The sequence below is a fragment of the Amia ocellicauda genome, chromosome 3, assembly GCF_036373705.1.
Source record: "Amia ocellicauda isolate fAmiCal2 chromosome 3, fAmiCal2.hap1, whole genome shotgun sequence".
NCBI classification, from domain to species: Eukaryota; Metazoa; Chordata; class Actinopteri; order Amiiformes; family Amiidae; genus Amia; species Amia ocellicauda.
In genome coordinates, this window is record NC_089852.1 from 27,940,914 (window position 1) to 27,954,601 (window position 13,688).

A 13,688-nucleotide genomic window follows, 5' to 3' on the forward strand; every position below is an offset into this window, starting at 1 on the left:
TCAATGAAATATTTAACAGTTAACCTACACAGAAATGTTTGGTAAAGGAATTATATCAGGTATAGCACTCACTGATGGGTTCACTGAAGTTCAGTTTGTGTGATGGGCGAGGGATTAGAGAATAACAATTATAAATACTTGAGAAACAGGCGGGCTGGAGCGCCAGCGTGTATTAACTCGACTGACTAATTCACCCTGCAAACTTTATCTGCTTTTCACATCAGTTTAAAAACGTCTGCGTTTTCAGTCCTTTTCTTTTTCTTTTTTTCTTTGTTTCTTTCTTTTTTCTGTCATTATTTCACTTTCTATTTTCTCTTTCGACTATTAAATTAGCATCCATTTTCAATTGTGCGCTTTATGGTGATAATGGCAATTTAATTAAGAATATTCCCGCATGCACATTAAGCAAATGCACCCCTTTTCCAATGACATAAGCGACGTGTTTTACATAGTTATTGCTGATCCCCTAGAGTTTATATTAATCTAGTTTTCAAACATTAAAGCTAAAATAATAACAGCAACAACTTAAATATGTCCAATGCAAATAATTGCGTTCATTATATATATATATATATATATATATATATATATATATATATATATATAAAACAATGAGTAGGTCGCTTTTGCTCATGTCCTTACTCTGAGAGGAAGTATAAAGAAAACTTAATTCAACAGGCGCAGGTAAACCCGCCCGTCCGTCGCATTAATTAAATTAACAAAATATGTCTTTTCAGCAACAGCAAGGGCCATTACATGGCAAAAACAACACAGCATCCATTCTAAAATGCATAATTTTAGTTTGTACGTTTTTATATATACAGATATCCCGCTAAAGATAATATGAACATACTCATGTATGTGTGAAATGCACATATCATTAAATCAATTGAATATCTATAATTCAATTATATATATATATATATATATATATATATATATATATATATGTAATATTTATATATGTACAAATGAGCTCTGGAATTTCTGCAGCTCTATGACTTTGCCAGAACTTTGGCACTCTGACATGGTATTTAAGTCATAAATGTCTCATTTTTTTAACAATACTTTAGGATTCTCAGTCTCTATCTAATTTTTTACATTTGTTTTGTATGTACTTTGGATATATATATATATATATATATATATATATATATATATATATATATATATATATATATATATATATATAACTTCGTACTGTAAGCAATATACATGGTAACGATTCAATGTGCTTTTAAATAAATTATTTTGAGTTATATGTGTGTTTACAAGAGATAGATTTATATATATATATATTATAGATAGATAGATAGATAGATAGATAGATAGATAGAGCGAAACATAGAAACATAGATATAGACAGTACTGCGTCGTTGTGGAAAGGCGCAGTCTAGCGAATATGTTTTCAATTCAGTCGCTACGGTCTGTTTGGAATTTGAATTTTCCCTTTGAGTACCCCCCCACCCCCTCAACACCCTGCCCCCCCACCCCCTTTTGCCCTGTGAACACTGCCTGCGTTTTGGTCATTGAAGAAAAAGATAAAAAAAAGTTTTGCAAAACACCAAACTCGAATTTCCATGGTTATTTAAATATATATATTTTAATAAGCAACAAGGTAACAGAAACACACAAGACACGACCTGATCCTTACGGCCATTTGTTGACAATAACTTTTAAACTTTAGCAGATATGAAAATATAGACTAGAATATAAACTGGTAAAATGCCGTATCTTCTACTTTTACATTTATTTATACCTGTAACACATAGACAGTTAATTCCGAAAGTTATTTAACATTTATCTCATCATGCACCTCATCCAGCAATAGCAAAAATAATAAACATAAATAAAGAATTAAATTATCTGGAATTGAACACATCAGCGACGTAAACGTATATATCGATACCGATTATCACAGTTAATCAATCAATCAATCAATCAATCAATCAATAATAAACTGCACAGCATTACATTGTACAAATAAAACATTTACTTACATAGGCAAATCTAGCAGGTACACAGTGCAGTGAACGAACGGTCTTCATTGGAGTTATTCAAAATATGACAACAATGACAGACATGCACGCTCGTCTTGGCCTCTGTCTTTGCAAAGCAGGGCTTATACAAATTATCTCCGCATAGGTGTGATTCCTCGCCGGTGTTTCCGCTGAGGTCCAAGTCCTCTCGTCGGTTATTGTCAGCTTCCTCTGGGCGAGATGGTGTTCTGGTATTTTCCAACAGTGTTGCACGGGTTTTTTCAAGTGAGTTTTTAAACGTGTGTTTATGTTGCTCGGAGTCCAGGCTCGACACAAAGGAAAGCCCTGAAACAAGAAAAAAAAGTATAATAGAAACTGTCTGAAAGGAAAGACCATTTCCTTTAGATGTTATTTCCTTAAATTATTGCCTTTTCGCTCATTTAAAAAATAAATAAAACACACGCACTTTTGGTGCTCATAAATAATTAATATATGATTGGGACTGAAATTGTACATTTATCTTTTTTTTCTTCTTTTTCGCTCTGTTATAATAACTACACTGAAGTCCTTGAAATTACGAACCAGAAGGAAAAGCGTCCAAATCGAATGTGAACTGCAGTCCCTAACCCGTGTTCAATGAAATACAAGAATACAAAATAAATCCTCGGACACAATTAAGTTGCACAATCATTTTCAGATATAACGTTTCTCATGTTTGGGTTGGACACGACTCTTCTGTCAGTATTTATCTGCAAGTGTATCCTAAAGGAGCAGAAACACTCAGTCATAAGTTTTCAGTTTATTAATGTAAAACAGAAATCGGCGGTTGGTGTGGTGGAAACTGATGATAATGCAATGAAGGCTTTACAATGATCGGTGACGTTCGCTTTCTATAATTCTGAAATAGTAACCAATCCAGGAAATGTACGGCTCATATTCGCGGTTTCAGGCGAATCTGTGTCTTGTACTGTCACCACTGGTATTACTGGGAATCCGTAGGAGGTACTAGACTAACATAAGTGGCGATGGTTAAGCAAAATAGGACACTGAATCCTTGAAAACATGATTGCATATTCTGCGACATCACTGTCACTGGAGCTCTGAGCACATCAGGGTCCATGCGCAACAGCAGCAGTGGCACCGAGACAGCGCCGAGAGGACTTGTTGCTGCCAGTCAGTAGCCCACTCTGTCTGTGTGTGTTTATATATAAATATAGTATTTATATATATTGTAGTTGAAACAATTCACATATATGGATTGTTTAAACTATACATTAATGTCTGAAATAATTGGAATTTGTTTTATACACTTGCATACAATTTTTAAATACATATTTTTAAAGTCTGCATTTGTATGTTAGATAATTTAAGAATATAGTAATAGTTATCAATCATTTAAAAAAATCAACAAAAACCCAAAGAGCAACGATAAAAAACATAAATAAGGAATTATTATCACTGATGTTCTCCGGTAATGCATTTACATATACTAAACTATGGGACAATCATCTTATATTTTCTTTCTGTTCCAGTAGCTGTGTTTAGTTGTTATATTGTTTCTTTCTTCCTGCCCTTTTTTTTACGCAAATACACAATCATATTTAATTCTGCGCATCAAAAGGGAATGAAATGAAGGGAAGAGGCCGCATCCCCGGTCTGCTCGGTGCCGCGGGCTCTCGGTGGCAGAGCGCACAGAGCCCGAGCGCCGGATTGTGCGGGGGTCCCTGATGCATGCGCTGAGAATCCCCTCGTGGGTGCTATTTTGCTATCACCGACGCTCGCGATTGGTCAGCTCCTGATCAGATGGTGCACTCTCCCTCTGTCCCGCACTGGCACCTCGCCACCCCCCCTTCAGCTAAAACCCAATCTCCGATAAACTACTAATAGCTAAACCACTTGGACTATAAAACACAACAAATCATAAACCAAGGAAAAGAAGTGTACCTCCAAATGAGTTCCTATTTTGTAAACTCTACTTTCCCCGTGACTCTGCCCGGCGGACAGGAGTCTTTCTTGGGACAGATTCCGTTATATTCCTCCGGATACACGGATCCTTTAAGGCACTACCCCGGCGCAGCCTATGGATCTGCAGGCGTTCCAGACAAGGCTTACCCATCTACTTATTATCAGCAGGCTAACGGTGCCTACGGCCGGGCCAACACAGCCGGAGCCTGTGACTACGCAGCGGCCAGTTTTTACCGAGAGAAGGACCCGGCGTGCGCGCTGTCCAGCCTGGAGGAGCACTCTCTCGGGCTCAGCCAGGAGCAGCGCAAGACAGACTGCTCGGGGCAGAATAAAAACATATTCGCTGAAAGTGACGACCAGAAGACATCCGCTCCCGTTTACCCCTGGATGCAGCGCATGAACTCCTGCAACGGTGAGTCGGTGTTTCAGTCCATGTTTGTGATAGTTATTCGTGTTGTTGTTGTCAGTCTGGCGAGTTTGTAGCGTGCGATTCCTGCTGTACTGTACCGGGGGACTGTACAGTGAGAGGAAAGTGTCCCTGGCAGTCAGCTAAACTAACCCACAGGCTGAAGCTAGAGGCAGCATAACCCTTGTAAAGTTTTATGTCGTCCATATTTACAGTTTTCCTATGAGTGTGTTAAGCACACTTGTGATATATACTTGTGTGTATATATATGTATATGTACGTATATATATATATATATATATATATATATATATATATATATATATATATAGAGAGAGAGAGAGAGAGAGAGAGAGAGAGAGAGAGAGTTACTGTAAATTTACTGTCACGACAGTTTCTTTGTCACGGTAACATAAACGTTCAACATAGAGTGCATTTTAAGCGCATTTTCCTACCGCCATGAGTAAGCATAGTGTTGCATTATTGTTAGACACAATACTCTTACACAAATCCCAATACACAGATATACTGAACAACAGAAGTGTATTTAAAAGTGTGTGTCTTGAACACATGTACTTATATTAAAATGAACAAATGTGTTTTGATAACGCACATCTGTTACGAAAACAATACTGCATTATAATTTGTGGATTTGAAACAAATATCCAGTCTTGCCTTGCCTGAAAACAGTGCTGTATAATATATAACAGTTTCCTACTGTACGGGCGCAGTGTATCATTGTTCCTTATTATCAGACTATAAACAAAACATTACAAGTCAGTGCGTTTCATCATTCCAGTACCCATCGTGTAAAGTAAATGTGGTGGGAAAAGGTGAAACATGGCTAAGAAAAACGCCCGTATTGAATCAAAGTAGATGTTATAAATTATTTAAAGGGGAGCCAGATTTGACTTAAAAAAACTTAAACGTACAGCAGGAACGTTCTTTTCTTTGCTATTGAGTATTCTTGTCCTTGATCTATAGCTAGTTTAAGTGCAACCTCCTTAATCAAAAAGTTAATAGTCTCCATGTTTAGATTTATTATTTGTTGCCTCAAAGGAACCAAATTGATGTCCATTAGTACTGTACATAAAGTGTAGGTAGATCCGTTAATGCACACAGTTATACTAATCAATATGAAACTCATTATTCTTTAAATGCTGAGATGTATCATCGTGGTAAGAACCGAGCAGGCTGGAAACAGTAGCTGTGATTATAAGGAGAAATCAACTGCTGTGTATATTTGTATCTGGGAGATGTTCAGAATTCAACGAAACATCTTTACGTCACCTTTTCATAAGTATGGATCTGTACGCGTCAAAATGATGCATCACGCCAGGTCCTAAAAAGTTGTAATTTATATCCTATTTGTAGCTTGTGTCCTGTATTGTAAAGAAAATCAAAGATCAAAATATTAACAACAACAATAACAATTATTATAATTATAATTAAATGCTTCTTCCGACAGTTTGCGGTTAGACCTCTCACGAATTCAAAGTTGACAAACCCAACGTGAAGATTTACTTTATAAAAGGTGTTTGGCAGGGATTCTCTCGCCCCTCAGAAGCACGCCGTATTTGCCTATAATATGCTAGAGAAAGGACTGTCCCGGCGTGTCTCTGACTTGCAGCTCTCGCTTTCTGACAGGGTCGGTCTTCGGCAGCACCGGCCGCAGGGGCCGGCAGACCTACACACGCTACCAGACCCTGGAGCTGGAGAAGGAGTTCCACTTTAACAGGTATCTGACCCGGCGACGTCGCATCGAGATTGCGCACGCACTGTGCCTGACGGAACGACAGATTAAGATTTGGTTCCAGAACCGCAGGATGAAGTGGAAAAAAGAGAACAAACTGATCAACTCTTCACAAACCAGCGGAGAAGAGGAGGAAGAAAAGAGGACAGAATAACGCAGTGACAAAGAAACGTCAAATACGCAGATACCTTTTCTGCGCCATTCGAATCATCAATTCTAAAGACTTGTTTATGTTTATATTTTAGTTTTGAATTTACACTTTTTATTATTTTTGTTTTATTTTTGCTGTTTTATTTTTCTTGTTTAATTTTATTTTATTGGTAAATTTGCACCGGTGAAGTTGTTTAGTAATTTCGTAGTAGCATTCCAGACGATCACCTAACTTCTATTTTTTACTTGTTATTGTTGTTGATATTATTATTATTATTATTATTATTATTATTATTATTATTATTATTATTATTGTTACTGTTACTGTTATTGTTATTATTATTGATGTTGTTGTTATTATTGTTATTTTAATTTCATTGTATTACGGGCAACCGAACTACCTGTGTATCTGGTCGCTTTCCCTGAGTTTAGCATTTGCCTCTATGACTTAAATGACTCTGTTTAAGGAAACTGTTTAAAATAAATGTCATATTCGTGTTCATATTTAAACTCTGTATAAAACAAACACGAAACAAAGTAATTCCCTGCACGGTGGATTTATGTCTTTCTTTTGTAAGTTAAATACCCGGGATCCAAATATGTGAGTTGTTTTATAGTTTAAGGGGGAAATGAATCTACTGAAAAAATAGTACTACCTAGGCTGGCTAAAAAAAAGTTTATATTTTATTAATTTTGTACGTGGTTGTGTTTGTAGTTTTGTCAAAAAAGGTATCTAATGGAGGAATCATTCAATAAAAAATAATATTGTCTCGAATTGCTTTTCCCCATGTCTCATGTGCATAATGCATTGTGTTCCAGGCGGCTGGCGCAGGGCAGCGCTGGGTGCGACGCGCACTGATGGCATACCTGCGCGGCCCAGCCTTGCACACACAGCAGCGCGGAGCGCAGAGGAAGTGCATTGTTGTGCAACATCGGGCCGATTTCAGGGCATTTTCAGACACTGGGCTTCACAGACAACACAGCTGGGGTCTGCTATCAATCATGTGTTGTGCGTGAGAGCCGTAAATAAACACATATGGATAGGGCCCTCTCTCTCTCTCTATCTCTCTCTCTCTCTCTCTCTCTCTCTCTCTCTCTCTCTCTATATATATATATATATATATATATATATATATATATATATATATATATATATATCCCGTTAAAGCGGAATTTAAAAGTTTAATACATTCTAAGCCCCGTGAATACCCCCTGCCCAGGGAACCCCGCGTTGCAGCGCTGTTTGGATTGAAGTTGTGTAATATAGGTATGCATTCACTGAGCTGTGGTCAGAGTTGGGGGGTGCGATTGGGCCATAAGAATTTCTGGAATCCCGGTGCCATAAATGCGGGTGCAGTTATGTGTCAGCAGCTCGGGGGAGCCGGTGCAGTGGTGGAAAGTGAAAGTTCCCCTCCAGGCCGGGCCTCCGTCCACATGTAGTGGCGGGGCGCCTGCGGACACAGCGCTGCCTCTTACTGCCCTATGTAACTTTTTTCGCAGTTATTTTGAATTTACTTTGTAATTATCTTAAACTGACTGTATCTTGTATCATTTGTGTATTCAAATAGAGGACGCCCGTACCTTAATAACCAAATTATTGATTAAAAAAATCTATGGTACAAAATATGATATACTTCTGCCTTCTAGTCATTGAACCCGTGCTTCTGTGTACTGTACCCACTGTAGAGTTGCACACACGGGTGTATTTGTGAGTTTGCGTGTCTATTTCTGCATTTGTGTTCGTCTATTTATATAAAAGCGTATTAAATCCCCCGCTTCAGTAGATAATACATTATGCCAATCTGATCGGCTTCTGTCAGCAAGATACCAGTGTTACACAGACGTTAGTTTCCAATATACCCCGATAACAGCCTGCGACCTCAAAACTAGAATTGTACGACCCCAATTCTCTACAACTTGCTCACACTGCTGTCGGAGAACAGGCCTGCACATCGGTAGCATTTACTACGCACAAATCACTGGCGCGAAATACACACGAAACACCAAGATACATTGAATATGTATTGAATAAATTCAAAACATGTAAAATTCTGCAGAGATTAAACCGTATACGGCGACTTTCAGCCGCATTTATTTTTTATTTTTTTAATCCATGGCTTTCGCATAATCCGGATTTCAGATTAATAAATTAATAAAATCATAGTTTGCCATTGGTAAAACACGATCTTAAACGTTTATTTTATTAATCAACAGTAGCGGTGTTAGTGTTCGAGACGGATATATTACAATTCAAAATATATATTACGATTATATATATATATATATATATATATATATATATATATCCATCCGATTATATTTTCTGGATTACATTATTATTAATATTAATATTATTAATACTATAATAATGTATTAATGTATTATTATTATTATTAATAATAATAATAATAATAATAATAATAATAATAATAATACAATGATGATACTACCGCTCCCCTGGTAATATTATAACTGCTACAAATTAGTTCATAGTAGTAGTCCGACATTTAAATAATTAATGTGTTTAATGAGAAGAAGCGTATTAATGACAGTAAGCAAGTGTTTATTATTATTATTATTATTATTATTATTATTATTATTATTATTATTATTATTATTGATATTTCTACAGCATTGTGGATAGTAGAGTATAATACAACGCAAATTATAATTAATTTCAACAAATATCAATTGTCAGAACCGATAAGAAAGGTGACGGTGTTTACAGATCATTACGTTATTATCTAAGAAAGATAAAAAGCTGAAATAAAACGCTGCAGAAACATCCTCCTTCTGTGCAATAAATTATATTCCCAGTAGGTGACGCTGTCTGCCAGCACGCAACACAACCCCAGATTTGGGAGGCACACATTGACTTCAGTAACGATTCTCATCTCGTCATCATTTGTAACCATAGAGCATGAATTACCTCTTGAAGTCATCAGTGAGAATTTACGACTGGTCAACAAAAGCACGTGATTCCCAAACGCACCCCCACCCCCATATTTGGCCGCATACATAGCAAAAACGAAGTACAGTGCATTGCTATAATTCATTAATACATCATAAATCGTGAAGCACAGCGTTATAACGACCAAGATCTACAAATCAAGCCCTCTAAAATAACCTAAATGAGCTCTTACTTTGTAAACTCGTTCTCAGGGCGATACCCAAATGGCCCCGACTATCAGTTACTAAATTATGGAACTAGCAGTAGCGCTATGAACGGTTCGTACAGGGATTCCGGCACCATGCACTCGGGCTCATACGGCTACAACTACAATGGGATGGACCTAAGCGTCAATCGCTCAACCTCCTCCGGCCACTTTGGGGCTATTGGTGATAACTCCCGGGGTTTTCAGTCTCCGGCCCCGGAGTCCCGGTTCAGGCAGCCGTCTAGCTGCTCTCTATCGTCTCCCGAGTCCCTGCCCTGTTCCAACAGCGAAACTCTCGGACCAAAAAGCTCATCGCCCCCTTCCGATCAGAGCGCCAGCACCGGCAGCAGTAACCTCGCCGCCAACAGCAGCACACATTTCACAGAACTAGACGAGACCAGCGCTTCTTCCGAGACGGAGGAAAGCACCCACAGAGCCAGCAACCCCATTCCCCGGACACAGCAGCAGCAGCAGCAGCAGCAGCAGCAGGAGGCGACTACAACCTCCACCACGGCAGCGGCCGATGGACAAGCACCACAGATATTCCCTTGGATGCGGAAGCTTCACATTAGCCATGGTATATATACATAAATAATATCATTCTTCTCGTTATCGATAGGGCTGTGTGTTATTTCATATTGTTGTTGTTGTTTTTTATATCCGTTACTGTATAGTCAGAAGCCTTTATTTCAGACTGTGCCCCTGAAAGCGCCATAAATCTTTCAAGTGTAGCCTTGCGAACTCAGGGGGAGAGAGAGGGAGAGAGGCTGAGTGAAAGAGAGGGGGAGAGGGGGAAAAAGGCAGGGAGACAGTGAAGTTTTTATTTCCTTGAAAACTTCGTTTTATTTCGTGTGGGAACTTGTTTACTAGGGGGTGGGGGTGGGGGGTAGAGGCAGCAATAAAAATGGAGAGTGAAAAGGAAAGAGCAGTGAGAAAAACAGAGGAGTGAAACGTGATTTGGGTTGAGGAGAGCAGTGTAGCGATGGGGGACTGGAAACTGTGAGAAACTGGTAAATATTAACCATACTGTTTGCAATCTGAAATGAGTAAATTTGCTGTTTAATGGCGAGCATAAAGGGGAGAAGGGTTGAAACAGTGTATGTATATATATATATATATATATATATATATATATATATATGTGTGTGTGTGTGCATGTTACTATATATATATATATATATATATATATATATATATATATATATATATATATATATAAAAATTATATATATATACTACATATTAATTGCAGTAAAAAGGCTAAAATATCAAGTTTAATTAATTAAACCTAGAGTAAAGTATATTAAAACATTTGGGGGGTGCTCGGTTAAAATGTATACAAAATAGTAAAAGTAAAAATAAAAAACCGTGCAAAAAAAAAAAAAGATGACTCCAGGGCTGTGTGTGTGTCTCACCAACAATAACGTGTGCAACCTTCTCCTCTCCTGTTATTTAATTTTGTATTCAATTGTATTTCATGTCACGGTCCAATCGCGTTAATGGCTATCCTACATTTTATTCACGACATTCAGATATGACTGGACCAGATGGGAAAAGGGCCCGAACAGCGTACACCCGTTACCAGACCTTAGAGCTGGAGAAAGAGTTTCATTTCAATAGATATCTGACCCGGAGGAGGAGGATAGAGATAGCCCATGCGCTCTGCCTGTCGGAACGGCAGATAAAGATCTGGTTCCAGAACCGAAGAATGAAGTGGAAGAAGGATAATAAACTCAAAAGCATGAGTCTGGCCACAGCGGGTAGCGCTTTTCAACCCTAATGTACACTAAGATTATATATATATATAAATATTATATCAGTAACTATGTGGGGGGTGGGAGTGGGGGGGGGGGACGACAAAAAAAAAACAAGAAACTAAAAATAACACTATTCTGAACCCGGAGTCCTGTACAGCGAGGCACATTCTGGCATGCTGTTGATGTTTTAGACAAACTTAAAAAAGAAAAGAAAAGAAAAATCTGCTGTGGTACTGCTAACACAAAACGTGTGTTTATCTGTTGTTGTTATTTTTTTAAATGATAATTATTCTTACTATTATCATTATTGTTATTATTATTTGATAAGGGAAGAAAAGGCTCCCCAGTGCCCGTTGTTATTGTTATAAATATCGTTTATGTGTCACGTGCTATGTTGATGCTTTCTTGAAAGTTAGCATGTTTCCTGTGAGCTCCTAAATGTTATAACTTATTTACAATCTATAACAACTGTATAGTTTTAAGTTTACAATCTAGACACTCCTCTGCCCAGGGTTTTAAGCTAGACAGAAATTGCGCGGCTCTTGCAGATCTGCAAAAAGCCTCTGTGTTGTTCTATCTTGTTTTTTTTTTTTTTTTTTTTTTTTTAATTATGATTCTGTTTTATTCCGTCATGTCCTACAAATCTATGGTTTTATTTTATTTTATTTAAAAAAAAATAAGACATGTAAAAAATGCCGTCTAAATTCCTGTCTCCGTTGCTACGTGTGTATAATTCTATTCGAAAATGATATTTGTATATTATTGGATCATTCGTACGTTCCAGCAAGGATGTATATATTAGACATTTTTAATGTGACCAATAGGCTATCTGTAGTGGGCAGAGTGAATGACAAGCGTTCTGTGAAAAAATGGCAACCGTCACGTCTGACTGCCTGTAAGCATTTTGCCAATACGCTTTTTGTATTTGTTTGTAGCTTAACTTGGAGTAAAAAATAAAGTTTCTCTTATTCAGATCCAGTGGTTAAAGTACGTTAATTTCTTGTCTGAAACTGTTACCTATATCCCAGTACAAGCAATGCAAAATACCATCTGTAGTGCAACCACTAAACCCAGCGTTAATAACATGCAACATATCTCAGATTCAATCTCATTTTTATCTGCACTTAAAATATTACAGTGTTTATCTAACAATTACTAAACCCAGGTCCACATGAGCCAAAAAACACTCGTCTCTTTCTTTCTCTTTTTTCTTCTGGTGTATTTTTGTAACAGTAAAGACAATTCATACAAACGGACACGTCTTAAAAAGGAGAATTGTACATATATTTCACTGGAGCCCTCTGTTCAGTGTCGGGCTACCGGTCACAAAACTGCAGTTTACTTATAACGTTCACTGACTTGTGAGACAACATTAAGCTACGACAATCTGTAAACGTTGCTAGGACAATTCTATACTTCAACATACCCAGTAAGAAAAAAGCAAAGTTACTAGGCTTCATCCTGACCCGTTCTAAACAGGGAAATGAAATCCCTTTTCTGACAGTTTTTCTATTATTTAATTCCGTGTCTTAATAATGTCCTCGATAATGTTTTTTCTCTGGGTTAAAGGCTGTCGGTCCCACATTATCTAGTTTACGTTTCCCTTTCAATAAGCAAGCTTTGAACTTGTAAACTTACCAATTAATCCCCCACTGTTATGATACTTCTTACGTTACTTTTGAGAGTTGAGGGAAGAGCAGAAGTTGGTGCCAAGAAATGGGTAGACATCTGCCTTGCGCTGCCTGCCCGCCTGCCTGCGTTTTCAAATTTTGCTATATACCCATTGCCAAACTATACCGAAAGTAGCTATGACATTTACATGTCAAATGGATGAGGGTTTTATCTAGAAGTTAGATCGTAAAAATCGCCCAGGCCATAGACAGATACCCCTCACTGGCTCTCAAAAGTCACGTGGGGTCCATAAAGTTAGTTTTATGGTTTTGGGGAGTTGACAATGTACTATATATTTCACATTCTCCAATGTAAGTGACGGTTTAACTGCTTCGGAGGGATTCTAAAGGGTCAGTACCGCCTGAGCACTTTTCTGGGACAGTTCTGCGCCCAAGCTGAGCTCCTGGTACTAGAGAGCTTGTGTCGAGATGTTTTTTTTCTTTTTGTCAATGTCTACTTTTTTCTTAAAAAAAAAAATCCAGACCGAAAGAAGACTGTTTCAACTCAAAGTAAGTCCAATTTCTATAATGTCGGCATTGGCTGGTTGCTAGTTTCTGGGCTGTAGAGGACAAGGGAGGGGGGTGGAGGGTGGGGGCCGTCTCTCTAATTGCGGTGTCATTACTAATAGCCAGATATGCTATGCTCTTGTGTTTTTTGACGGGGGGTTGTGGCGCGTCCTTGTACTTTTGTATATTTAAGGTACTTTAGTAAATGTAAAGTATGGATGTGCAAAATGTTTCCCTTTTTCTTTTTTTATTATTTTTCTAACGTATTTTTAAAATCCAGTCGATCAATTACAAATCAGATCTCCAGAGCAACAGATTATTTCGCGGTGACCTTTCTGGATGTATT

General features: G+C 37.8%; 2 protein-coding genes across 2 annotated transcripts; both read left to right on the forward strand.

The window, feature by feature from the left end:
- Positions 1-3,349: 3,349 nt before the first annotated feature.
- Positions 3,350-7,028, forward strand: hoxb6a (homeobox B6a). Its single transcript, XM_066698815.1, has 2 exons — positions 3,350-4,356; positions 5,998-7,028. Exons 1-2 carry the CDS (start codon positions 3,930-3,932, stop codon positions 6,255-6,257), a joined length of 687 nt encoding a protein of 228 aa, XP_066554912.1. The 5' UTR covers positions 3,350-3,929; the 3' UTR covers positions 6,258-7,028.
- A 2,119-nt stretch (positions 7,029-9,147) lies between these two features.
- hoxb5a (homeobox B5a) lies at positions 9,148-12,139 on the forward strand. The gene is made up of 2 exons (XM_066698813.1): positions 9,148-9,985; positions 10,941-12,139. The coding sequence occupies exons 1-2, from the start codon at positions 9,385-9,387 to the stop codon at positions 11,186-11,188; spliced, it is 849 nt and encodes a 282-aa protein (XP_066554910.1). The 5' UTR covers positions 9,148-9,384; the 3' UTR covers positions 11,189-12,139.
- The last annotated feature ends 1,549 nt before the right edge of the window (positions 12,140-13,688 follow it).